The 26,716-nt window shown below is 45.8% G+C and overlaps 2 protein-coding genes and 1 non-coding gene across 9 annotated transcripts; 1 reads left to right on the top strand and 2 right to left on the bottom strand.

Annotated features, from left to right (window-relative positions):
- Positions 1 to 33: 33 nt before the first annotated feature.
- Positions 34 to 19,295, top strand: Tmem25 (transmembrane protein 25). Of its 4 annotated transcripts, XM_035443628.1 has the most exons (9): positions 34 to 883; positions 1,134 to 1,445; positions 2,352 to 2,642; positions 2,832 to 2,963; positions 3,286 to 3,316; positions 3,489 to 3,589; positions 3,724 to 3,810; positions 3,953 to 4,028; positions 18,537 to 19,295. In XM_035443628.1, the coding sequence occupies exons 1-8, from the start codon at positions 187 to 189 to the stop codon at positions 4,024 to 4,026; spliced, it is 1,725 nt and encodes a 574-aa protein (XP_035299519.1). In that variant the 5' UTR covers positions 34 to 186; the 3' UTR covers positions 4,027 to 4,028; positions 18,537 to 19,295. The 4 variants fall into 4 exon arrangements, with proteins under 4 accessions (XP_035299519.1, XP_035299518.1, XP_027267785.2 ...); XM_035443627.1 differs by lacking the exon at positions 18,537 to 19,295 and having other exon boundaries at positions 3,953 to 5,129; XM_027411984.2 differs by lacking the exons at positions 3,724 to 3,810; positions 3,953 to 4,028.
- Positions 5,528 to 5,634, bottom strand: LOC113835314. Its single transcript, XR_003484756.1, has one exon. It is a non-coding gene; the product is annotated as a U6 spliceosomal RNA (small nuclear RNA).
- On the bottom strand, positions 7,961 to 26,716 carry Ift46 (intraflagellar transport 46). Of its 4 annotated transcripts, XM_035443629.1 has the most exons (13): positions 26,659 to 26,716; positions 26,434 to 26,566; positions 25,748 to 25,844; positions 24,038 to 24,117; positions 19,290 to 19,423; positions 15,932 to 16,006; positions 15,681 to 15,774; positions 15,148 to 15,276; positions 13,277 to 13,398; positions 12,786 to 12,852; positions 9,493 to 9,553; positions 9,135 to 9,220; positions 7,961 to 8,414 (listed from the first exon to the last, which is right to left on the bottom strand). In XM_035443629.1, exons 4-13 carry the CDS (start codon positions 24,080 to 24,082, stop codon positions 8,319 to 8,321), a joined length of 909 nt encoding a protein of 302 aa, XP_035299520.1. In that variant the 5' UTR covers positions 24,083 to 24,117; positions 25,748 to 25,844; positions 26,434 to 26,566; positions 26,659 to 26,716; the 3' UTR covers positions 7,961 to 8,318. The 4 variants fall into 4 exon arrangements, with proteins under 4 accessions (XP_035299520.1, XP_027267792.1, XP_035299521.1 ...); XM_027411991.2 differs by lacking the exon at positions 26,659 to 26,716 and having other exon boundaries at positions 26,434 to 26,652; XM_035443630.1 differs by lacking the exon at positions 26,659 to 26,716 and having other exon boundaries at positions 26,298 to 26,436.

Raw genomic sequence — 26,716 nt, 5'->3', positions numbered from 1 at the left:
ACCAACCTCAGGGTGGGAGCCGCGGCGTGGGTGGGACAGGGCGGGGCTGGAGCGGCCACCTGCGGGTGCTCGGGCAGCGATTGGTCCTGCCTGGCCTGGGCCCCGCCCTTGCAGCGAACTGCGGCGCTCCCCAGATTTTATGCGATTGCCGCGGCGCTGCTTCGGGAAGGAGCCAGGTGAGCCAGGATGCTCCGAAGACAGGGATGCTTCTGCGACCCCCCGTCCCGGCTCCGCGATGCTCTCATCCCAAGTTCACTTGAGCGGCGGAGATTGGGAAAGGGGTGCATGGCGAGAGATGGGAAGGAAAGTCAGTCCAGGAGGGGACCCGGTCAGGAGAAGGACGATCCCCTGGGGGGAAGGGCATGTGTGGACCGAGTGTGTGTGTGTGTGTGTGTATGTGTGTACGATCTCCTGGGGGGAAGGGCATGTGTGGACCGAGTGTGTGTGTGTGTGTGTGTGTGTGTGTGTGCGCGCACGCGCGCGTGTGTGTGCGTGTGTGTGTGTGTGTGTCTGTCTGTCTGTCTTGTCTGTCTGTCTTGTCTTTCTGTCTGCCTGCCTGCCTGCCTGCCTGCCTGTCTGTCTGTCTGTCTGTCTGTCTGTCTGCGGTCACCTACTGTCAATGCTGGCTTCTGTGCCCACACTGTCTCTTCGTTTGGGTTGTTGATTGTGCCTGTTTGTGTCAGTGTCTTGGCCACTGTGGGCCAATCTACTCCAGTGCATGGTAAATTCTTGCGGGAGTTGCTAGGCCTACCTGGCTGGTACCAAGGCTATATACCCTTTTCTCAGCAGCCTGGAGGCCAATCCCTGACCACTATGGAGCTGCCTCTGAGCCAAGCTACCCTCCGGCACACGCTGCTGCTCTTGCCAGCCCTCTTAAGTTCAGGTATTTGTTCATCCTTTGACCAAACATTCAAGGGGCCAGAGCCCCATCTTTGCCCTCCTTGCTTGCATCTCAAGATACCCACTTCAGACTCCAGAACTGGGTTCCCCTATCTCCACTTCCCTATCCTAAGTCCTGCCAGGCCCTGATGAGAGAAACCAGCTTGCCTGTCTCTTGGCCTGCTGCCCCTCTGTAACTGGACCTCACCATGGGCTGCCTAAGCCCTTCCCAGAGGCTGTCTTCTGTGTTCCAGGTCAAGGGGAGCTGGCGCCACAAATTGATGGTCAGACCTGGACTGAGAGAGCACTTCGAGAGAATGAGCGCCATGCCTTCACCTGTCGGGTGGCAGGTGGATCTGCCACACCCCAATTAGCCTGGTACCTGGATGGACAGCTACAGGAGGCCACCACCTCAAGATTCCTGAGTGTGGGCGGGGAGGCCTTCTCTGGAGGCACCAGCACTTTCACTGTCACTGCCCAGCGTGCCCAGCATGAGCTTAATTGCTCTCTGCAGGACCCAGGAAGTGGCCGGCCAGCCAATGCCTCTGTCATTCTCAATGTGCAATGTAAGTATTCCTGAGGTGGGCGGGGAGAGACATTCCTGGACCCCCAGCAGAACAGTTTTGAGTGTTTTGTTTTGAGGTAGTATTACTACATAGCCTAGGCTGGCCTTGAACTTGAAAATTTCCTGTTTCAGCTCCCTAGTGCTGAGATTACTGGTATGCATGACACACTCAGCTTTAACAGGGCATTCACAAACACTTTGAAAATGTAGCTTTCTTTATCCTCATTAATCTTATAAGGGATTTCTTTCTTTGTCCCTGTTTTGCAAATGAGAAATCGAGGCACAAACATGTTAAACAAGGTCAAGGTTAAAAAGCAGAGCAAGGATGCAAATCTAGATCCTTTCTATTTTTTAATTTTATACTTTGAGACTTTCTTCAAACTTACTATGTGGCCAAGGATGACTCTGAACTTCTGATCTTCTTGCTTCTACCTCCCTAGGGCTGAGACCCTAGGCAGGTGCCACCATGTGTGGTATAAGGACTGGACCCAGGACTTTGTGCAAACACCAATTGAGCTATGTCCTCAGCCCAGGCTTTTTATATTTTAAGACAGTCTTGCTACATATCCAAAAGTAGCCTCAAACTGGAAATCGTGCCCCATCCCACCCCCTGCCCCACCCCATCTCAGCTTCCGTAATGCTGAGATTTCAGGCATGACCACCACACCTGGTTTTATGCTTTGCTAGGTATCAAACCCAGGGCTTTCTACTGACTGAGCCGCATCCCCAGTCCCTGGCTTTCTATCTTAACCTCAGTGAACTGATGCTGTGCCAGCAGGCCTAGCTATCTGCTCCTTGATGTTCTTTCTGAAGAGATTCCTAGGCCCTTGCTCCCCTCCACATTTGGGAAGGAAGGGCCAGCATGAGGGGCCAGAATGAGAGTGTGTTATTCTCTGTTCTGCTCTAGTTAAGCCAGAGATTGCCCAGGTCGGGGCCAAGTATCAGGAAGCTCAGGGCCCAGGCCTTCTGGTTGTCCTGTTTGCCCTGGTGCGGGCCAACCCACCTGCCAATGTCACCTGGATTGACCAGGATGGGCCAGTGACTGTCAATGCCTCTGATTTCCTGGTGCTGGATGCTCAGAACTATCCCTGGCTCACAAATCACACAGTGCAGCTGCAGCTCCGCAGCCTGGCTCACAACCTCTCAGTGGTGGCCACCAATGATGTGGGTGTCACCAGTGCCTCACTTCCGGTTCCAGGTATGCAACTGGCTTGGCAAAGCCCCAGGTGGGTGCAGGGGTCCTGGAATGGAAAGGGAGGACTTGTTGCCCTGTGGTTGGCCTTGTAGATGAGTTGTCCCCAGCCACCTTGGGCAAGGACAGAGTATATGGAGCTATGGCATGTCGGGGTTAGGGGTACTTGCAAACTAACCAGTGGACAATCCACAGGGCTCCTGGCCACCCGAGTAGAAGTGCCACTGCTGGGCATCGTTGTGGCTGGAGGGCTTGCCTTGGGCACGCTCGTGGGGTTCAGTACCTTGGTGGCCTGTCTGGTCTGCAGGAAAGAGAAGAAAACTAAAGGTAGGGCCAGAGGCAGCAGAGGCCAAGGGCGGTGGGATAGTGACAGTGAAGTTGGGGGTGAGCAACAGCAAGGGTGGTAGGCAGAGCCGGGAAGAGGCAGCTGTCTCTGGCATGTGGCAGAGCACTTGCAAGGCAGGACTGGGGGTGAGACTACATGGACTGTAGGCAGCAGGGACAGGTACCAGAGCTGTCTCGGGTCCCAGGGCCAGGCATGGGCATTCCAGACGCTCTTGGCTCAAGGGTCTTGAGTCTGAATGGGCAGGGGGCAGAACCCAGCATGGGAGGGCACACTGACTCTGTGGCATGGTTTCTTTGTCCTCAGGCCCCTCCCGGCGCCCATCTCTGATATCTAGGTAATGCTTCCTGGGGCTGGGCAGGTGGGCTAAACTAAAATGCAAGGCACTGGATTTTAAACTAAAAGACAGGTGGTAACCTGGGGGCTTCTGGGAGGTCTGGATGGAGCCTCAAAGCCGACTGCATACCTGCTGGCATCAGGGTCTATCTTAGCCTTTGTCTGTCCTGTAGTGACTCCAATAACCTGAAACTGAGTAATGTACGCCTGCCACGGGAGAACATGTCCCTCCCATCCAACCTTCAGCTCAATGACCTCACCCCGGATCTCAGAGGTATGTCTGGGGCCAGTTCTCTCTGTGCTTAATCTTTACAACTTCTAAGAAAGAGAGACCCTGGTTCTTAGGCAGAGACATGTCCCCTTAGGCAAAGTCCTGTCCTGGGCACCACCTTATTTGTCACCCAACAGGGAAAGCAACAGAGCGGCCAGTGCCTCAGCATAGCAGCCATCCAGAGCTTCTAGAAGCTGAACCTGGTGGCCTTCTCACCAGCCGAGGTACTGAGCCCTGCTGTCCTCCCTACCTCCTCTTCACACCCCTGTGCTTATACCCAATGCCCCTTGGTGCTGGGAGCGGAAGGGGCTACCCCATGCTCCAGAGAGCCAGGGTTACCAAGCTCCTGGTATCTCTGACCCTCAGGCTTCATCCGTCTCCCAATGTTGGGCTACATCTACCGAGTGTCCAGTGTCAGCAGTGATGAGATCTGGCTCTGAGGGTGAGGCATAAGGCCCAGGTGGCTTGTGAACTTCCCAGGGCACCCAACCCCAGTGTCTCCTTCAAGCCTTCCTCTGCCTGGTCATGTTGTGACCATGAAGAAGATATGCCACTGCCACATGGCCCTCCTGGTAGGGGTATCCTGTGGGTCATGCATGATGTATTTCATGGTCTAGCCTTGGAAAGACCTTTGGTCAAAACTAGGCCCCTTGTACTCAACTCAGTTGGTCCCAGGTAGATGGAACTCTGGCTGTTGTGTCCAGGTGTCACCCCACATGTAAGAGATGGGCCTACTATATGCTACACATGAGTATTCCCTGCACCTCATACAGTAGGCAGAGGGATGCCTATGTGTGTGTGGGGGGTGGGGGATAGAATGGTCCCTGCACAGCTCAGATGTCCTTCCTATGCAATGCAGCTTTGTTCCCTCAGGGAAAACAGCCCCCTGCTAGCTGTATAGAACCAAACTGCCCTTTGCTCAGGAACCAGCCCCTTGCCCAGGAACATGGCCAAGCACAAATTAGTCCTTTTGTTGCATCTCTCTCTGCACTTTTGTCCCTACCTCCTCTTGGACATCAAAAGTCATGCACTAGACATGACCTCCATGGCTGAAGCCCCAGGTGCCAGCCTCTGGTGTTAGCACAAGATGAGCAGGAAGAGGTGATTCTGGCCCTCAGGATGCACGTAGCTATGCAATGTTTTGTACAAGTGCTCCCACTTTAAGCACATTCCCTGGAGAAAGGAGGGTCCAGGGCCTTCTTAGTTTGGCCTTCAGTGACCGAGTGCTCTGAGCACTCAGGATTGATGGGTTTCCTCACTGCATGTCTCTCCCCAAACCAGCAACATCCCCAACTGGTCCCTGGCTGCCCCATCCTATTTAGGGGATGGTCACAGTGGACATTAAGTCAACAGTGCCAGATTTGGGGGGACACAGAGAAAGCAGGAACCTATATAACCCCAAAGAGCTAAGAAAGCTTTTAAAAAGCAACATGTAAGTAATTGGAGAACAGAATATATTTTCCCTTCTTGGTATCTTGTTTTGTAATTTTTCTCATGTTACTGGTTAGTGCTGCACACACAGTAAACTACCTTGACTGAATAAGTATGTCTTTGCTCATTTCTTCAACAATTTTTATTTGTGTTTGTTTTTTGAGCTAGGGACCCATGTAGTCTAGGCTAGCCTTGAGTTCACTATGAGACAGAGGATAACATTGAACATCTGATCTACCTGCCTCCACCTCTCAAGGCTGGGATTACAGCCTTGTACCACCACCCTGGTTTTCCAAGTATGTTTTAGAATGGGCCTCAACCCCTTTCTCTTTTTGCTGTGCTGGATGGAAGCTGGGGCTTGGTGCCTGTCACACAGGTGCTCAGTTACTAATCTACACTACCAATGCATAGACAGCCCTCTCCTCTCTAAACACTTCCAACTGTTTTATAACCACAAAATAACACAGAGGATACTGCCCTGTACAAAACACAAACAGATTCAAACAGAGGGAAAATATGGAGCACTTCATCAATTTCGTGTCATCCTTGTGCAGGGACCATGCCAATCTTCCCTGTATTAAATGAGTTTTTGATCACACAGCAGGCACCTTAACTACCATGAGTAATAGCTTCAGCCACGGTAGTCTGTACCCTGAAAACCTAATGGAGGATCTGGGCTCCAATCACAACACACCTCCCCTCCTCGTGATAGGAAGAAAGCAAAGCACCTGGCCTAGTGTCCCAGTGAGGCAGCAATGAAGCCTCCAGCCAGACATAATAACAGCTGGTTTGAGTTTGTGTATGTTGGTCTGTCAGGCTTGACAGTGGAATCTTCCCTCCAATCCACCCTGGTCCCACTTGCTTCCCATCAGTACTTGGCTCCATTACCCCTTCAGTTGCTTACACCCAAGCTGCCTTTCTCTCCATCCCCATGTCTAGTCTATCGCCAGGCTCTGTTGGTTCTCCCTCTATTGGCATGTCTCTCCAAAGAAGGGAATACTGAAGGAGCAAACAGAGGGGCCTTGCTAGGTCTCCCTCGATAGCATCTTAGCAATAGATCACATTCTTTGGGGCTAGTCTTATTTCTACATATTTGTCCTGGAGTCAATCAAGCCTGTGCAATAATGAGGTCTCTATAAAAATTCCAAAAGACAGGGCTCAGAGCTTCCAAATGGACAAAAGATAAGTCCTTCTTCACATGCTGCTGGATCCCAATTCCTGGCCTGCATTGGTATCTGTCATGGGAGGCAGGGAGGTAGAAGAGGAAGCAACAGCTTTATTCAAAGTCCCTACAGTGGTGGATGGGGCTCTGCAATCTTCCTTAGTCCTCAGCATCTAGCCACAGCCAACTCTTGTTCTAGGCAGCAATCTTTAACTTCTCTGTACTTCCATCAGTCTCCATTCTCCCTTCTGTTTTACTGGTTTCCCACACTACACTTCTTAAAATTACATTTGTGTGTGCAAGTGTGTGTGTATTCATGCAAGTATTCATGCAAGTGTGTATTCAGACAAGTTTTGGTAGTTCTTTCCTTCTGCCATGTGCATCCCAGGGACTAAACTCAGGTTGCCAGGCTTTGTAGCAAACACCTTTACCTGCTGTGCCATCTTGCCAGCTCCTTCCTCATAATTTTGTAACCAATTTGTTGTGTTAAATATCCTTTGTTAAAAACAACTACAATGAGCCTGGCGTGGCGGTGCATGCCTTTAGTCCCAGCACTCAGGAGGCAGAGGCAGGTGGATCTCTGTGAGTTTGAGACTAGCCAGGCTCCAAAGCCACAGAGAAACCCTGTCTCGAAAAACCAAAATAACAAACAAAACAACTACAATGGTTTCAGGTTCCCAAATGGACAGTGGCTGATACCACTCCAAAATAGTTCCCAAATCTATCCTCTACTTCTCCCTACTCAAGCAGCTTGTCTCCTAACACTGCCACAGTCAGGCTCCCTTAAGGCCACATGCTCTTGCCTTTGCTTCTTAACAACCAGTAATAAGTTAGGCGTCCCCACAACCTGCTCCTCAGCTTTCAACAACTTGTAAAACTCAGAGAGACACGTTTCCTAGTTTATCAAAAAAAGACATTCAAAGGATACAGGTGAAGAGGTGAACAGTGGGCATGGTGGCTCAGGCTTGTAATCCTTGGACCCAGAAGGCAAAGGGAAGAGGATAAAGAGCTCATGCTAGCCTGAGCTACATAGTGAACTATAGACCACTCTGGGCTGTACAGAGACCCTGTCTAAAATAAATTACTAAGATTATTTTAAAATTAAAAAAGACATGTAAGATGCATGCCACCTTCTCAGAACTTCCCTGTCTCTGACTGTTAGGAAGTTCTCCACACCGTGACCTTTGAAGTTTCCATGGAGACAAAGGCACAGCTGAAACATGAACCACTATGCTGACATGTGACTGGGCAAAAATGGTCTGATCTAATGCTGTGGATTGGAGTGGGGGGAGTAGGGTCTGGAAATTCCTCAGTATTGCTTCCTTGCTAAGAAGGGGCAAGACCCCATCTAAATGAGGGTCTTGATCTATTAGCATCAGCCAAGCAGGCCAAAAGATTTGAGAGTAAGTTGGGCTTGGCTGAATATGTCTGTAAGCTTTCCACTTGGAAGGTGGAGGTGGAAGCAGGAAGATCAGGTCTTTAAGACCAGCCTGCACAGCCAAGTCAAAGCCAAACTGGGTTACATGAAGCCCTGTCTCATACCCCACAACAAAAGAAAAATAGAAGAATGTAAGACTGTAAGAGCAAAGTCCATGTCTTGCCCTGAGGAAGAAATTCAGCTTGAGGCCGGCTTGGGGAGAAAAGAGCAGGTGAAAGGGGGGGTAGAAGGTCAGAGACAGAAAGAACATGAGTCTAAAAGGCAGAGGCAGGCCTGACTTGAGGCCCCCAACCCTATCCTAGTCACTCTGGAAATCACAATGATGAAGTAATGAGCCAAGAGCCATGGGTGAAAACCAAATATATATTCTATCACACGGAACACTTGGAGTGAGTGTAAAATCACTTCCAGTTAACCAAAGAGTGTTTTTGGAAGATCCACCCCCAACCTGTGTCCTGTGGCTCTCAGAAATCCAGTTCTTCCAACTCAAATGCCCACAGTAGCATGGATATGTCCTTCCTTGGGGAAGACAATGGGAGGGAGGCAGGTGGAAGGAACCCAGTGGCAAACGTGTGCCCTGCTCGTGCAGACAGGCAGCAGCACTTGTGCTGCCTGGGTCCAGCTGTGGAGCAGGCCGATGTTAAGCTGCCAGCAAAGACCATGTCGTCATCAGACTTTGAAGCACAGCCCTAGGAGGCGGCTCAGATGAAGGTTAGTGTCTCTGCATCGCCAGCCTGGGAGGCAGAGTTGGACGGAGGAGTGAATGCTTTCTTGCCTTCAGCGAGAGCTTTAAAATGCTACAAGAAAGAGAGGACACAGTTTGGAATATGCTAGTTGCTACATTCTAACAAGGATGACCACTTTATTTATTATGTATTTATTTATTATGTATACTGTGTTCTGCCTGCATGTCTGCCTGTAGACCAGTAGCAGGCACCAAATCTCATTATAGATGGTTGTAAGCCAACATGTGGTTGCTGGGAATTGAATTCAGGACCTCTGGAAGAACAGCCAGTGTTCTTAACCTTAGAGCCAACATCTCTCCAACACTGATAACTACTTTAAAACCCCTTTAGGCTAAACTGAGCAAGGTGGCACCAGCTTTAATCCCAACAGTTGGGAGGCTGAGGCAGGAGGATCACTGTGAGTTCAAAGCTAGCCTAAGCTACACCATAATTTCCAGGTCAGCCTTGGCCATAGTGAGACAGATCCCCAAACATGTCCTAAGTCTACTTCCAAGCCAATACACTGGTTTTATCCTTGAAAACAACAGCAATGTACCCATCTCCTTCAAAACAAACCCTTGTTTCTGTTTCCTTCCTGCCCACATTCATGGGCCCTGTGCTTCTGTGTTTGGCTCCTCACTAAATTCCATCTAAAGCACATCCTCTCTTACTTCCCTTACCCAGTCTCCTCTGCTGCTCACTTAAATCATGGGAAAGGCACTGTGACCCCAAATGAGAACACAGTCACAGCAGGGCCCCAGGCAGTGTTGGTAGCCCTGCTGCTTGTCTTACCTGGGAGTTCTTGAATTCTGAGTAGAGGGAAAAGAGTAGGTGGAGGGACTGAATCCGACTCTTGTAGAAAGGAATGTCCAAGATAGCTGTAAGAAAGAAGAGCTCACAGGGACAGAAGCAAACAGGCTCTGGAACTGGGGTACTTCTGTTTAGGCTGCACTCCCCTCCTAAATGGGATATGTTACTTTTGAGTTCAATACTGAGCCCCAACACCACCCTCGAGGGTTACCAACAGCACAGCTGGCTTACAGTGAAGACTGCAAATCAAGACCCTACTGTGCAGGGATCAGCAAGCCCTTACAAAGGCCTCGAACACAGCTGCCAGAGACAGGGCTAGGGAGGACGGGAAAGGGCTTACCACAGATCATGTCAATGTAGTCGGCCAGGCTGCAATCAATCTCAACCGTGGGCAGACTCACCTGGAAGCAACATATGATGGACTACAGTCAAAAGGCTCAAAAGGGCCTTTAGGTACAACACTTGGGAGACAGAACTCATGGACAGATTGCTATGAGTTCCAGGACAGCCTGGTCTACATAGTAAGTTTCAGGCCATCTGTGACTACATCATGACAATGTCAAAAGCAGACAAACAAAAAAAGGGACAGGAAGCTGGACAGTAGTGTGTACCCCTTTAATCCCAGCACTTGGGAGGCAAAGGCAGGTGGACCTCTGTGAGTTCGAGGACAGACAGGGCTACACAGAGGTACCATCTCAAAAAAACAAAAAACAAAAACAAGGGACTAGAAAGAGGCCCAGCCATTAAGAACATACACTGGGGCTGGAGAGCTGGCTCAGAGGTTAAGAGCACTAGCTGTTCTTCCAGAGGTCCTGAGTTTAATTCACAGCAACCACATGGTAGCTCACAGCCATTTCTAATGAGATCTGGTGCCTCTTCTGGTGTGCAGGCATACATGCAGGCAGAATACTATATACATAATAAATAAATCTTAAAAAAAAAAAAATACACTGCTCTTGCAGAGGATCCAACCAGTGGGTAAAACATTTGCCTCGCAAGCCTCATAGCTTGAGTTCAATCCTCAGAGGTGGAAGGAGAGACCAACTCCATAAAGTAGACTTTGACCTACATATGTAGACCATGGCATGTTTACACTCCCCTCACAATTATAATTTATATTGTGAAAATGGCTATGCTAGTGGACATATTCTACAGATCCAATGCAATTCCCATCAAAATTCTGGTAGCATTCTTCACAGAACCAGAGAAGACATTTCTGCAATTCATACAGAAACATAAAGACCACAGATAGTCCAAAGTGTCTTAAACAAAAAGAACACAGCCAAGGTATCACATTACCTTACCTAAACTATACTACGGAGGCCACAGTAACAAAGAGAGCACAGGACTGCCACAAAACAAGACAGTGGAGACAAAAGGACCTACAAAACACATAGTATGTACACCTAATTTCTGACAAAGCTGTAAGAATGCACACTGGAAAAGGAATCTATGCAGTAACTAGTGCTAGCAGAACCAGATATCCACTTGTAAAACAGTGGCATGAATTCCATATTTCTTACCCTGTACAAAAATGAACCTATATTCATTTCCTTGAAAGTAAAATTACTTTGATTCTTTTTCACACCAGTCAATGGCTATCATCAAGAAAACAGAAACAAACACCGGCAGGGATGTGGAGAATGGCGACTCTTACTCAGTGCTAGCGAGAATGTAAACTGGCACAGTCCCTTTACATATCAGTATGGGGTTTCTCAAAACAAAACAAAAACTAGAAACAGAGCCAGGTGGTGGTAGCATACACCTTTAATCCCAGCACTCAGGAGGCAGAGGCAAATGAATCTCTTGAGTTTGAAGCCAGCCTGGTCTACACAATGAGTTCTGGAACAGCCAGGGCTACACAGAGAAGCCCCGTCTGGAAAAGCAAACACTAAAAAGCAAATGTGCACACATATGGCTCATCTCTAGCACTCCTGAGCACACACCCGAAGGATGCCTACTACAGAGACACTCATCCGTGACTATTGCTGCTTTACTATTCACAACAGCAGGGAAATGGATTCAGTCCAGTGTCCATCGACAATGGATAGACAATGAAAATGTGGTACCTGTACACAACAGAATTTTATTTAGCCATAAGGAAATGTGAGGTAAAATTTATAGGAAAATGGAAAGACAAATAAATTATGTTCTCAAATGAAGCCTCTCACTTTTAATTTTTTTTTAAAGATTTACTTATTTATTACGTATACAACATTATGCCTCCATATATGCCTGCACGCCAGAAGAGGGCACCATATCTCATTACAGATGGTTGTGAGCCACCATGTGGTTACTGGGAATTGAACTCAGGACCTCTGGAAGAACAGCCAGTGCTCTTAACCTCTGAGCCATCTCTCCAGCCCCTCACTTTTAATTTTTACATATAAGTATTTATGTGAGAGTAATTGTTGGAAGAGGCTAGGAAACAAGAAAAAGAGCCCTGAGAAGGGAAAATTAATGGTTTAAGGGAGAGTGGGTAGGGTCACAGAATACACATGATATGAAAGTGGAAGGACACAGTGACAGGAGAGAGGACTTGGAGAAAGGCTCAACTACCGTAAGTATGTATGAACATGACATACTAAAAGCTGATAGTTTGTATGCTAGTGAAAAAATTAAAAATAAAGAGAACTTTGGTTTTGCTTGGGTGTGGTGGCTTATCTATGTAATTCCAGCACTCAGGAGGTTGAAGTAGGAGTAGTACTATGGGTTGGAGGCCAACCTTGGCTATATAGTCAGTTCCAATTTAGGATACACAGTGAGAGCCTGTCTCTGAAACAAACCACAACAACAACAAAAAAAGGTTTCCTAATTTTTTTTCTCTTGCTACATAATTAGAGTGCAGGGCAAAGAACATAGCTCACTTGATAAAGTACTTGGTTTAATTCCCAGGAAATAAGATGACTGTTAGACAGACAGACAGGCAGACAGAAGATAGATGGAAGGATGGATAGATAAGATTTAAACATCTTGGCAATTATGAATGAAACATTAGCTTCTTACACTAACACAAAAATCACCACCAGAGAAAGTGGCACCTAAAATAATAATGCAGGTAGGGCATGTTTATCAGAGGTGCCTGACAGACAGAATGTCCCAGTAGCATTATTGCAATACATGGAAACTGGAAACTATCCAAATGCCTATCACCACCAATGAAAGGACAGTATACAATTCATTTATGAAAATAGACAAGACATAAAATAACATGGATGAATCTCCCATCGTGTAGAGAAGAAGAGGGCATAAGAGTATGTTTAGAGGGCTGATAATATGACTAGTTCAGTGGTAGAGCACTCGCCTACCATGCATGAAGTCCTAGGTTCAATCTCCAGTGCAGGGATGGAAAAGGGGAAGCGTTTAGATTTAGAGAAAGTACAAGAACAGGCAGTGCTCCCTCTGGAAGGGGAGAGCAGAAGGGGTTTTTGGAAGGCTAGCAGTATACCGTTTACTAATCTAATGTGTTGGTTACATAAGTGTGTTCAGTTGGCAAAATGATCAAGCTTTAGAGTCTGTATATATTTCTGTCATGGGTTCCAGTTCCATTTACAAGCCAGAGTGGTAACACAGAAAATAAAAACACTGGGCCCTGGATGGATGCCACACTTACTCCTACTGCTTCCCACTCACCTTTCCCAAGAGCTCTTCAAACTCTGGGGACCACTCCTGCATCAGTGTGTCAATGTCAGGCATGGGCCTAAAAGTGGAGAAGTAGATAAAAAGAGGAATCATTGACCAATGATATCAACTACCTCTAAACCAAGTCCTCAACTGGGCACACCAGGGTTTCAGGAGAACCTAGAATGGAAAACCAAATTTACCAGGGCGTAGGTTTGAAGCAGCCAGCTAATTAACAATGCAGAGAACTCTCAACTTTGCATCCACACGCAGTTTGTACCAACAGCTGCCAACTTTCCTATTTCTAAATCAAATGAAGCACAGTGTAAATGTACATTTTTTAAGGACCTCGGGTTGATCCAATTTACCCTCAGGTTTTGGCCTTTTCTCAGGAGTAAAGGTCACAGATGGTGATAGTTACTATAAACTACAGTGGTGAAGTCCTATCTCTGCCATGTACTGTCATGAAGGAAAGAGACTGCCTAGCGACCTGCAGTTATCACCTGGTGTAGTGCACAGTCGCAGGGGGCTTAGAGCGGTGTAACTCAGAGATGCTTTCAATCCAGGTGTCAATGGCTTTGGGATTCTTTTCTGCATCTTCCAGGCTCTTCACTTTCATATGTTGCTAGAAAAATAAGGAGAACAATGTTATAGATACATTGTAATGAAACCCATTGTTTTGTATAACTGTGTTAGTTATTTGGAGGTTTGTTTGGGGGGGTGTTTTATGTCAAAGTTGACACAAGCTGAAGAGGGAGCTGCAGTTGACAAAACTGCCTCCACTAATTTGGCCTGTGGGGAAGATTGTGGGACATTTTCTTGGTTGATGATTTGATGGGGGAGGACCCATCAAATGAAATGCTTAGTGAAGCAGGTGATCTTGGATGTATAAGAAAGCAGGCTAAGCAGGACAGGAAGACCAAGCCAGCAAGCAGTCCTCTTCCATGGTTCTGCTTCAGTTCCTGCCTTAAGGTTCCTGACTTGACTTCCCTCAATGAATGGACTGTGACATGAGATGAGTAAACCAGACTGACCCTTTCCTTCCCAAGTTGTTTTTGATCATGATGTTTATCACAGCAATAGAAAGCATATTAGAACAGTAATTTAAAGCAACTAATTGGAAAAGTGCTATTTGCTGAGCCCGATGGCAAATACATTTAATCACAGCACTAGGGAGGTAGAGGTAGGTAGATCTCGGTGAGTTCCAGGCCAGCCAGGGCTACATAGACAGATCCTATTTCAAAAAGCCAAAAGAGAAGAAAAAGTGCTGTTAGCTGAGCATAGCAATGTACACCTGTAAACTACAATCCCAGCACGTGCCAAGTAGAGACAGGAAGATCAGGAGTTTGAGGCTAGCCTGGGCTACCTGATATCTTGTCTCAAAAAGGAAACAAACAACAATAAAACAAAACAACAAGTGGCAGAGCCAAGGGAAGGATGCACAGTAAAAGGGAGGGCTGACCACGGTGAAACACCATTTCACATCTGCTAGGATGGCTGCAACTACAAGGGCCAACCACAAGTGTAAGTCAGGATTTGGAGAAATTTCAACTCTCATTTATTGCTGGTGGGACTGCTACTAGTTCAGAAAACATTCTGGCAGTTCTTCAAAATGTTGACCAGAGTAAATAAATGGCAATGCAATCCTCCTACTCCACATATATCCAAGAAAAATTACACATATGCCATACAAAGACTTATATTTGAATATTCTAGCTGCCTAATTTACCAAAGTGGGAACAAATGATGGGCCTAATGAAATGTGGCTTATACATAAAAAGAATATTACTCAGTCATAAAGAGGAATGAAGTGGTCACTAGAGTTTACAAACAGAACAGCCAAAGGGCTTCTTTCTGAAGTGATGAAACTCTGTAAGTTAGTGATGAAGGGCTCAGTGCTAGGACACCTGACTAGCATAGAAAAGCAATGTATAGTATTGATAAGCATACAACTCCAGGAATGTACTGAAAGTCAGTGAATTGTCTAATTTAGAATGGTGACTCCTGGGGCTGAAGAGATGGTTCAGAGGTTAGGAGCACTGGCTACTCTTATAGAGGACCAAGGTTCAATTCCCAGCACCCACAAGGCAGCTCACTATCATTTGTAGCTCTAGCTCCAAGGGATCTGATGCTCTCTTCTGACCCTCACAGGCACTGTGTCCATGAGATGTACTGACATACATGCAAGCATAATCTTAAAATAAAAAAGTGTGTTTGGGTGTGTGTTTAGGTGTGTATGTAAACTATCTCAAAGCCATCACTAAAAACCCAGGCTGGCCTGAAGCTACACCCCCTTTTAGTATCAATGATCTGTGCAGCCTCTGGCCTAATCCTGTGCTTTTCAGCTAGGCCCTGCTCTAGACCAGCAGTTTACCGTGATGTTGTGCTGCTTGGAATTCTCTGTTAACCATAGCGAGAGCACAGTAGGGTCTGACTGCTTTGTAGATGGTTCATCTAACACCAAGAGGCCAAGGTGGTCAGGCTTCCCATCAGGACGCGGCACCTGGTTCAGAGAAAGGTTAGCAGCACTGAGAGGAAATGGGGGATCCACAGCAGAGCTATAGCTTCTGTTTCCCATAAACTGCTGGAAATTAGTATTTACGGGAGTGAATTTCCAGTAGTATGTCAACAGTAAAAAGCATACCCTTCTGTTATACTAGACCCAGTCCTATCTAGAATGAACCCACATGATGTACGGAGCATAAATATGGGGCTAAATTCATGGTTAATTAGGGGACAAACACACAATACTGTATCATATGACCCAGTGAGTTCAAGATTAAGAACTCCAATTCAATGAAGAATATTAAGGCAGCCAATTCTCATCAGAGAGATTAGAGGAAGTATTAGAATAGAGGAGCTGGAGCAAACCCCAGGGGAATTGTTTTTAGGATGCACTATGTGTACCTTTAAAAATGCATCAATATCCCCAACAGCTGGGATAAAATCAGGAATGAAAGGTTTCAGTTTGTGGTCCAGATCGATCAGCTGAGGTGTGTACCTACGAGAGACAGTTGAGGGAAGGTGGAAGCAGTGAGAAAATGTCACTTGAGTGGGCTAAAAAGCGTCAAAGGAACTTAGCGTTGCTTGGAACTAGAGGGTGCAATGGCTTGGGCAAGGCAGGTGTGGTAGGGTACAACAGGTGTTCTCATGCTCACCGGCTGATGTATTCAAAGAGCTCCTTGATCTCAGCTGAGACTGGCAGATGCTCATAGTCTGCAGGATCATAGGCCCTGGGGAAGGAGACACAGGCAGGTCAAAGTGACCCTCAAGGAGCACAGGTGGCAGGGCCCTGGGTAGCCCATGTGATTTGCACCATAGAAATGTGACCCTGAACCCACCTTCTGCCCCTACCTATTTCCCTGATGCGCTTACAAAGAAACTTTGACATTGATTATAATTACCTCTCAATTATTTCTAACTAAAGGAAAAAGCTTCAAAAAAACCCATGTGATTTTTCTTTTTAATTTTATTTCATTATGTACTTTTTATTTTTTTTTTTTAAGGTATGAGTGCTCTGTCTGCATGTATGCCTGCATGCCAGAAGAGAGCATCAGATCCCATTATAAATAGTTGGGAGCCACCATGTGGCTGCTGGAGATTGAACTCAGGTCCTCTGAAAGAGCAGCCACTGCTCTTAACTGCTGAGTCATCTCTCCAGGCCCCACAATGTGTCTTTTAAAAATCTTTGTGTATGTGTGTGTGCATGCATGCATGGTGAATGAATATGATGGTGCACACATGTGTGCAGGCACACATGCCAGTGAATGCACATGGAGGTGAGAAGGGAGTATGGTGTGTGAGTAAATAAATGTGTGTCCGAAGGTCAAAGACAACTTGAAGGAGTTGGTTCTCTCCTTTCACCATATGGGTCCCAAGGAATGAACTTAAGTGTTTAGGCTTGTGCAGGTACCTTTACCCTCTGAGCCATCTGACCCAACCCTGGGACTCTTTGAGATAGGGCCTTCTTGTGTATGTAGCTCATGCAGGTCACAGGCCTGCAATACTCTGGTTTCAGCCCCCTGAGTGTTGGAATTACAGGTCTGTGCCACTGTGTCCAACATCACTAAATATATTCTATACATTTTTAAAAAGATTGTGGGGGGGCGGTGCACACACATGCATGCACACTGCAAAGGCCAGGAGAGGGCACTGGATCCCCTGGAAGTGGGGTTAACAGATGGTTTTAAGCCAGCTGGCATAGTTGCTGGGAACCAAACTCAGGTCCTCTGGAAGAGCAGGAAGCACTTCTAACCATTGTTCCAGCGCTTTTTTGTACATTTTGTTTTGGCTCAGAGGGTAAAAACTCCTGCAACCAAGCCTGAAGATCTAAATTCAATCCCTGAAACCCATATGGTAGAAGGGGAACCAACTCCCTTAAGCTGTCCTCCATATTCCATATTCTCTCTCTCTCTCTCTCTCTCTCTCTCTCTCTCACACACACACACACACACACACACACTCACTCATACCAAATAATAATAATAATAATAATAACAACAACAACAACCCTCAAGGGCCAAAAATATAAATAATAATAAACTATAACAAATGATGGTTCATGCCTGTAATCCCAGCATTCAAGAGGTTCAGGTATGAGGACTACACATTCTAGCCTGAGCTACATAACAAACAAAGTAACTTATAATGCATATAGTAAAAGTTGTTTCTCTTATGGCTTGCCACAGTTGTTCTCTGTGTCTCTGGCACAGCCTCCTTCCAGAGACAGTGTTTCCCACATATACAGAACAACACAGCATGAATACACTTTAAAATTCAACATCTTACTTAAAAGCTGCTTAAGAACCATTTTATTAGAATTTGAGAGAAAAACAACAGGGCATTAGCTATGGATACTGGCAGTTACCAGGAGGGAAATGAAGAGGGAAAGAGAAGGTCGTGTCTTGAGTTAGGGCCCAAGAAAACAGGCATATTCAAAATGGAGGTCATCAAGAGGCTGCATTAGGGGCGGTGGCAGGGGGGTGTCTTTAGATAACAAGTGAGAAAGCCCAGTATCTGGAAAGCAAGCCAGTACACCAGAGACACAGACAGGAGGAACAGGGGAAGCTGTGCTTCCTGGGGTAAAGCTCTGACAATGGGCAGGATTAATGCTACACAGCAGAAGTTCTGTAAATGTCAGGGTCTCACTATGTAACCAGGCTGGCCTCAAACTTGCATCAATCCTCCTGCCTGTCTTCTGAATGCTGGGATTACAGGTCTGAGCCACTTTCCCTGATTCATACGCTGGCCTTTATTAGTACAGATAGACATTATATACTTTAAAAAAAAAATGTTTTCTGTGTATGATTGCTTTGCCTGCATATAGATCATATGCAGGCATCAGAAGAGGGCACTGGATCAGCTGGAACTGGAGACACAGATGGCTGTGAGCCACCGTGTGGGTGCTGAGATCCGAATCTGGGTCCTCTGCAAGAGTAACAAGTGCTCTTAACCTCTGAGCCATCTCTCTGTCCCCCCACCACAATATACTTTCTTCTTTGTTTGCTTTTTGAGAGAGGGTCTCTCTACATATCCCTGGCTCTCCTGGAATTCACTATGTAGACCAGGCCAGCCTTGAACTCAGAGATTTGCCTGCCTCTGCCTCCTGAGTGCTACGATTAAAGGCATGTGCCACCCACTTGGCTACATCATATACTTTCAACAAGTAGACAAAATTTTGATTGGTTATTTCATCATTTAGTTCACTGGTAGTTTTATATAATTAACTTTTAAATTAATTTTTGTTATACTTTTCTGTTTAAGATGAAGCCTCGCTATGTTTCCCAAGTTGGCCTTAAGCTCCTGGATTCAAGAGATCCTCTTGGTTCAGCCTTCCAAGTAGCTGAGACTTCGGGTATGTACCATTACACTTGGCTAGTAACAGTATTTTATATGTTTTTTTGTTTGTTTTGTTTTGTTCTTTCAGTTCTGGGGATTGAACCCAGGGCCTCACATATATAGGTAAATACGTGACCACTGAGCTATATCCCCAGTATAAATGGATGGTATTCAGAATACATGTTGGTTATAACTTATAGGAGTGAATCATGATGCACTGTGACAATGGGGCTGCAACAGAGTAAAATGTTTTTTGTTGCTGTTTACTTAGCATCACCCAAGTGTGAGGCCCCTGAAGCTCTTCTCTCTTGTTCAGGAAGCATCTCAGCCTAAAATGGAAACGCTTATGTGCATGGAGTTTGCCCCACTAGACAGAAATGCTTTGGCATATGCACAAATGTACTTATTTCCCAAACTGGGAGCTCCTGGAAGACAGGGGCCATGATTTAGGTTAACCCCGTGTATTTGCTGAGCCCACAAATATTCCGATAGTTTAAGTGACATCACAGGAGCAGATGAGTCAATAGAGCCAGAAAGAAATGAAAACTCACAATGCTGGGCTCCTGAGATATGAGAAAACCCAAGTAGAGGATATCAAAAGATGCTGCCATCTATTCCCAAATTAGTCCTTCAAACTGCCTCCTGAACAAAATGCCCTTGGCACAGGGTCCTTCCTACCCTTCCAGAGGTGCTCCATGCTCTTCATCATCATCGTCGTCATCAGAATCAGTCTCAGACGAGTCATCATCATCGTCATCATCGTTTTCACTGAAACCCCGCTGCGGTGTCAACTGTGAGGGCTTCTTCTTCTCCTGGGCAGGGCAGGCAGGGAAGAAATGTTTATATAAAGAGAAACTTAATTCCTAAGCCTGACTGTGCACTCTTCTCATAATGCCCAGACCTCTGCCACCTAGTCACTAGAAAGGTGGCACCATCCCTAAAGGCCTGAGAACCTTCTCCTGCTAAGCAGACCCCCACTTTCTTCAACCATAGTTCTCTACTAGAAACAGGGTACAATTCGACTCGACTTATAGTTAGGAACCTTTACTTGATTTTGGAAGTTTTGCATAAACTTTATCCAGAAGCCTCACTCCCTAAATTTAGGAAAAGGTGGTGGGGCTGGAGAGATGGTTCAGCAGTTAAAGAGCACCCAAATTTGATTCCCAGAACCCATGTCAGGTGGTTCAAAACTGCCTGGGCTCCAATTTCAGGGGATCCTTCTAGATGCTGAAGGCACCTGCATTCATATTCACATACCAACACTCCTCTTCCCCACATGCCTGACCTACACACATTTATGCATAATTAAGGGTAAAATAAATCATAGAAAGTAGAAGAGAAAGCTCCGTGGCTAAGAGCACATACTGCTCTTACAGAGGACCAGAATTTAGCTCCCAACACCTACAAAAGACAGCTCACAACCTCCCTCCTATAATGCCAGCTCCAGGGGGTCTGATCTCTCCTGGCCTCCATGGGTACAGTACTCACATGCACAGATACACAAATATAACTAAAAGAATAAATACTGGAAAAGGGGTAACAACTTGAGATTATTTAGGGAGTAGGAAAAGATGAAGTAGGGAAGACAAACTTTATAGGCTCATGGTATTCATAGAGAAACTTAGCATCTAATTTGTAAAAATGCTCAGAGTAAGGGCTGTAAAATATCACAAGAATAAAGTAGATACTCAACCCTGAGCCTGGATTCACACACACAGCTCTGGAGAGTAAGGACTTCCCATTTTTGCTCAGTGATACCTCCTTCATAGGGTGTCTGGTTCGTCCACAATACTCCTCCCTGTGAGTTAAGTGCAATGACTATACATATTCTAGTCCAGGATGAGGAGCTCCTATTGGCCTTTAACTCACAGAGATCCACCTGTCTCCTGAGTGCTGGGATCAAAGGTGTGCACCACCACTGCACACCTTTTTGTTTGTTTGTTTCTGTCTGGCTACGCTCCATCCTACTCTCCTAAGTCCCTATGAGAGGGTCTGGTGGTGTCTGCACTTGCAGAGACAGTTGGGACAGGGTCCTTATTTTTGTCTCTGTGGCCTGTAGCCTGTAACATGCCCTCCCTGCCAGGTGGTAAATTAGCCTCCTTTAAAAGTAGCTTTTAGGGTCTGGAGAGATAGCTCAGTGGTTAAGAGCATTGTTAAAGATCTGGGTTCGATTCCCAGCACCCACATGGCAGCTCACAACTATATATACCAGTTTCAGGGGATGCAATGTCATGGTCTAGCCTCCATGGACACAAGGTACACACATGTTGCATAGAAATATATGCATGCTGGTGGGAAATGGTAGCATATGTCTTTAATCCAGCACTTGGGAAGCAGAGCAGATCTCTGTGAGTTTGAGGCCCTGGTCTACAGAGCTAGCTCCAGGACAGCCAAGGCTACACAGAGAAACACTGCCTTTAAAAACCAAAAAAAAGAAAAAAAAAGAAAAAGAAATGCATGCAGGTAAAACAACTATATGGATAAAATAAAAATGAATAAACAAATAGTAAAAGTAGTTTTTAAGGTTATAGATGTGACTCAATTGGTTGAGTGTTTGCTAGCATGTAGGAAGTTCTTGGTTCAGTCCCCAGTACCACATAAACTGGACAGGTCTATACACCCAGCACTTGGGAAGTGAACAAGATCTGAAGTTCAAAGTCATCCTTGACTATATAACCAGTTTAGGGCTAGTCTGAGTTACATAACACCTTTTCTCAAAGAACAAAATGCATTTAAAAGAGCTGTTTCTGAGGGCTGGCATGTATGAAGCCCTCAGTTCAATTCCCATTGCCACATAAATTGGTTATGGTAGCCCATACCTGTAATCCCTGGATTTAAGAGGTAGAAGTAGGAAGATTATGAGTTTAAAGCCACCCTTAGTGACAAGAGACTTTTGTCTCAAAATGCCACTCCCTCTGGAGGCAGAGGCAGGTGGATCTCTTTGAGCCTGGTTTATAGAGTTAGTTCCAGGATAGCCAGGGCCACACAAAGAAACATCGGGTCAAAAAACCAAAACAGTGTATGTGTGTGTGTGTGTATATATATATATATATGGAGAGAGAGAGAGAGAGACTTCTAATATCTATATTTCTAACAACACAAATTTAGAATTTACTCAGGATACTTTATTGGTATATTAGCATAATTGGTAAGAACTTATCCTTGGCCACATAGGAAGCAGTGTTTTAAATGACATTTTTATTTATTTATGGGGAGGGTGTGTACATGCTACAGTAAATGTATAGAAGTCAAAGAACAACCTGCTGCAACTCTCCCTCTACCATGTGGGTCCAAAACATCAAACTCGGGTCATCATTACCTACTGAACAGTACTGTCAGCTCAGGAGGCAGTTTTGGCAAAGGGCAACTTTAAGAATATTGACTGTTAGACTGGCTTGGAGGTGCATGCCTTTAATCCTAGCACTCATGAGGCAGGGGACGATGGAATGGACCTCTGTAAGTTCCAGGCCAGGCTGGTCCACATAGCGAGTTCCAGGACAGTCAGGGTTTTATAAAGATCTATCTCAAGTGGTAGCACATGCCTTTAGTCCCAGCACTTGGGAGGCAGAGGCAGGCAGCTCTCTGAGTTCAAGGCCAAACAAAGTGAGTTCTAGGACAGCTAGGGCTACACAGAGAAACTCTGTCTCAACAATAACAACAAAAAACAAAAAATTGACTGTCATTTTAGAAATCGTTCAAAAATAGCTGTCCTCTTCTAGTTACAGATGTGTACGAAATTAGAAAGATAACCCAGTCTTGACTACCATCCACTGCGGGAAGCCTAAAGACTATAGTGTGGCTCCACCAACTGTGGAGAGCAACCTAGGAAAAGGGCTCACTTTTCTGACTACTTTTTTTTTTTTTTTTTTTTTTTTTTTTTGGTTTTTCGAGACAGGGTTTCTCTGTGTAGCTTTGGAGGCTGTCCTGGAACTAGCTCTTGTAGACCAGGCTGGCCTCGAACTCACAGAGATCCGCCTGCCTCTGCCTCCCGAGTGCTGGGATTAAAGGCATGCGCCACCAACACCCGGCTCCACTGCCCCTATTTAAAGGACAATAAAAATGTAAAAAGTTGGTTGTCATTTATGAGACAGGGTCTCTCTATAATCCAATCTGCACTGGAACTCATTATGTAGTCCAGGCTAACCTTAAATTCTTGATCATCTTGCCTCAGCCAGTGTTGGGATTGTAGATATGTGCCACAATAACCAAGAACAAATAAGACAAGGGCAATGGGCCAAGAGGAGAGGCTGAGCATAAAAAGGTGCCACTCCTAACTGCCTAGCCTATGGCCTTCCCAGCCTTTCCTCAGAAACAGGTGATTGTACTTTCAGGATAATAATAGCTGAGGGACATATGTGTTGTTTTGTTTTTTTTTGTTTTTTGGTTTTTTTGTTGTTGTTGTTGTTTCTTTTTTGGGTTTTTTTGAGACAGGATTTCTCTGTATTGCTTTGAAGCCTGTCATGGAACTCAATCTGTAGACCAGGCTGGCTTCAAACTCACAGGGATCTGACTGCCTCTGCCTCCTGAGTGCTGGAACTAACGGTGTGCACCACCAGTACCAGGCTCATATGTGTCTTAAGACATGGATATTTTACAAAATATTAGCATCACCACAGTACTGGGAATAAAATCATGCCTGGGGCCAATAATGCCAAACTTACTTGTCAAAACTGCTTGTCAAAAATATAAGTTCTTGTGGGGCCGTGGTGGTGCACACCTTTAATCCCAGCATTCAGGAGGCAGAGACAGGAGGATCTCTGAGTTAGAGGTCAGCCTGGACTAAAGTGCTTATCTCTAGCCAAGGAATAAACACACAGACACACAGACACACGTTTTGTTTTGAGATAGGGTTTCTCTGTGTAGCCCTGGCTGTCCAGGAACTCTCTGTAGACTTAGCTGATCTCAAACTCACAGAGATCTGCCTGACTCCCAGTGTGGGGATTAAAGGTGTGTGCCACCGCCGCCACCACCACCGCCACCACCACCACCACCTGGCTGAAATCTTTATTTTTAAAAGCAAATATCCTAGTTGGTTTTTATAATAATAAACTCTGAAACACTGTCCCATTTTAGATGAAACTCCTCACTAAAAGCCAGCTGTAGGGGCTGGAGAGATGGCTCAGCAGTTAAGAGCACTGACTACTCCTCCAGAGGACCTGGGTTCAATTCCCAGCGCCCACATGTCAGCTCACACTTATCTTGTTACCCCAGTTCCAATGTTTCTGACACCTTCACACAGAAGTACATGCAGGCAAAACACCAATGTACATTAAAAACAAACAAACAAAAAAGCCAGCTGTAATGGCAGTCTGTGTCAGGGATGGGCTCATTAGTAAATGTGAAGCCACTAGAGGTGAATGCTCAGGGAATGTCACACCAGCAACCCAGAACCCAAATCCCTAAAGCAGCTGTGGGCTATACTGTACCTTGTTGTTTTCTTCTTCATACTCATCACTGCTGTTATCAGCCATAGGCTTGCTAGGAAGACTGGCAGAAAGAGGAGGGACTGAGAAGAAGAGTTTCTCATTAGTTAGTGTTTACATGATTGTAAAAACAAAACAAAAAAAATTAAGTTTACGTTTTTTTAATTTTTCATTTTATTTATTGGTTTTTCTTTTTTGTTTTTGTTATAAGACAAGGTTTCTCTGTGTAGTTCTTGCTTTCCTGGAACTCACTTTGTAGACCTGGCTGTCCTTGAACTCAGAGATCCACCTGCCTCTGAATCCCAAGTGCTAGGATTAAAGACATGAACCACCATGCCCAGCCTAAATTTACAATAGTTTATATAACAAAGTTTATAGATACATGAAAGGAGCCAATTAGATAGCTTGGGTTGGGGGGGGAATTGCCTTTTAAACCTGAAGACCTGAGTTCTGTCCCCAAAAATCACAGTAAAAAAAAGAGAAATGAGTTTTGAAAGTTGTCCTCTGGCCTACACATGTGTGCTCACATCCATGTGCACACATACTCACAAATAAAAAACAAGGGCTGGGTATGATGGCATGTGTTAGCCCCAGCACCAGTAAGGGAGAGACAGATGGATCTGTGAGCTCAAGGCCAGCCTGATCTACATAGTGAGTTCCAGGCCAGCCAGGGCTACATGATGAGACCCTTATTCAAAAATAAAAATAAAACAAAATTCTAGTCATAGCTCGGTCAATTCAAGACATTGCTATAACTATTCCTTTGCTTACACACTGGATTAGATGCTATGCTGATTAACTGCAATTATATGACTAGAAACTGAACTGCAAAGGGGGAAAGTGAGGGATATGATTAGTAACATCAGAGAGTGCTGGGCTAACAGAAGAACAGTCTGAGGGGAACTCTTATCTTTTACACCAAGTGACTTACCCTCTGTAAGAGTTTCAGTATTCTCTAAATGGGGTCAGTGACAGGATCAAGTGAAAAGCCTACCTGGAAAAGAGTGACCTACAGCCTGGCAAATAGCAGCTAGTTGTGAATTTGAATTTGAATCAGGGCATAAGAGCATTAAGAGAATCTGGAAAGATAATAGCATATCACGAAATCAAAAGTATAATCAGATGTAAGACTAACCAGCATGAAAACATGTTGGATGATTTCTAAGTCAAATACATGCAAATTAACATTTTTTGACTTATTAAATTACCCAGCTGAAAAGATGTCCACAGCTGGCAGGAGCATAAATTTTTCAAGTCACTGGGCATGGTAGCTTATAGCACTTGGGAGACTAAAGCAAGAAGGGTACCTCAAATTCAAGGCCTGCCTGAGCTACATAGTGAGTACCAGGTTAGCCTAGGCTCCACTGACTAAAACCCTATTTTGAAATAAACATAAAAACAAAAAAAATACCCATACACAAAAAATTTAAAAAAATTAGTTAAAACACAATAAAAGACAACAAATCTGTGGCAGAAACTATACAGAGCAGTAGCATGAAGCAAACAATAAGGGGGTGCGCTTGCACTCGAAGATTCTGCAATCTAATGAACTGATTTCTCCCTCAACGAGTGAGAAAACAAAGTCAAGTAATTGACTCGCAGAGTTAACGCGTGCTGAAGCAACCTAGGAGCCTACTGAATACAAACATGAACCCAATCTGGGCTAGTGTTTTGAAAACCACCTCCCTTCTTGTCTCTCTTTTCTTCTCTTACCTTGATGTCCTGGGGTTGGAGTGCTAATACTGGCAACCTCTTCCGAGTCGTTAATCTCTAGACGCTCATCGTAAGTCTGGTTCTCAACAATTTTGGTCTAAGCAAAAGGAGATATGTAACTCCTACCCTGGGCTATACATTCAGGAGTCCGTGCAGAGATGCATTCACCACCACCACCACCCCAACTTTCCCCCAAAGGAAAGCTTCCTGACCCCAGAGCAAGCAGATAACCAGCTTCAACCCTTATTGAGCTAGCACTGGCTGAGAGCCGAGAGAACTGGAGAGGAAAACGACATCCAACCTTTTCCAGCAACAAACCAGAAGCTACATGTAAGATGCACTCAAGGGAAGCACAGCATGCATAGGAAGACTGAGATCGTCTCAGGTTTGGTCAGTTTTCCCACAGCTGTTGAGGCTTCTGGAGGGGGTGAGGGGATACAGGGACGGGACGGGACTACAGAGGCTCTAGAGTCTAGACAGAGTTCCGCCTGTGGGTCACCTCTGGGCCGACTCCAGTCTCGGCCCCAACCACTGGTCCCCAAAGCATCACCTCTACTGCTTCCACCCGTTTTGAAGACAGGCTCCCATTGGTTTCTTGGCGAGCTAAGGATGCAGGGTAGTTGGCTGGGCGCGGAGAGTGAAGAACGGCGAGGGCGGGGGGTTCTCCTGGCGTGAGCACCAATTACCTGTAGCCCCTCTGGATCCGTTTCCTCTATTTGGAAAGAACCCCAGCCTAGGACTGGGGTCTCACTCTCAGGCCCGGCCACTTCAGGAATCCCTTAAGTGTAGCAAACCTGTTGCCTAGCTTGTTGTCAGTCGCTAGGCAAAAAGATAAATAAAATAAAATAGAGCGAGAACGAGGAGGAATAATCGCGAGACCTGCTGCGCCACCCACACAACCCCCGTCCTACCCCCTCGCCGGTGATGGCGGAAGCAGGAACGCGGCTCTGGGATAGAACGGCCCGGCAC

The sequence above is a fragment of the Cricetulus griseus genome, chromosome 4 (genome assembly GCF_003668045.3).
Source record: "Cricetulus griseus strain 17A/GY chromosome 4, alternate assembly CriGri-PICRH-1.0, whole genome shotgun sequence".
Classification (NCBI taxonomy): domain Eukaryota; kingdom Metazoa; phylum Chordata; class Mammalia; order Rodentia; family Cricetidae; genus Cricetulus; species Cricetulus griseus.
This window is presented reverse-complemented; position numbering and strand designations above follow the sequence as displayed.

Coding starts and splice junctions, on each gene's coding strand:
- Tmem25 (XM_035443628.1), top strand. CDS start 187: ATGCTCCGAAGACAGGGATGCTTCTGCGACCCCCCGTCCCGGCTCCGC. Junction 3,590..3,723: donor CCTCACCCCGGATCTCAGAG/GTATGTCTGGGG, acceptor GTCACCCAACAG/GGAAAGCAACAGAGCGGCCA. Junction 3,811..3,952: donor TGGCCTTCTCACCAGCCGAG/GTACTGAGCCCT, acceptor TCTGACCCTCAG/GCTTCATCCGTCTCCCAATG.
- Ift46 (XM_035443629.1), bottom strand. CDS start 24,082: ATGGCTGATAACAGCAGTGATGAGTATGAAGAAGAAAACAACAAG. Junction 16,007..19,289: donor CATGGAGCACCTCTGGAAGG/GTAGGAAGGACC, acceptor CTCCTTCCCCAG/GGCCTATGATCCTGCAGACT. Junction 8,415..9,134: donor CAGAATTCAAGAACTCCCAG/GTAAGACAAGCA, acceptor TCTTTCTTGTAG/CATTTTAAAGCTCTCGCTGA.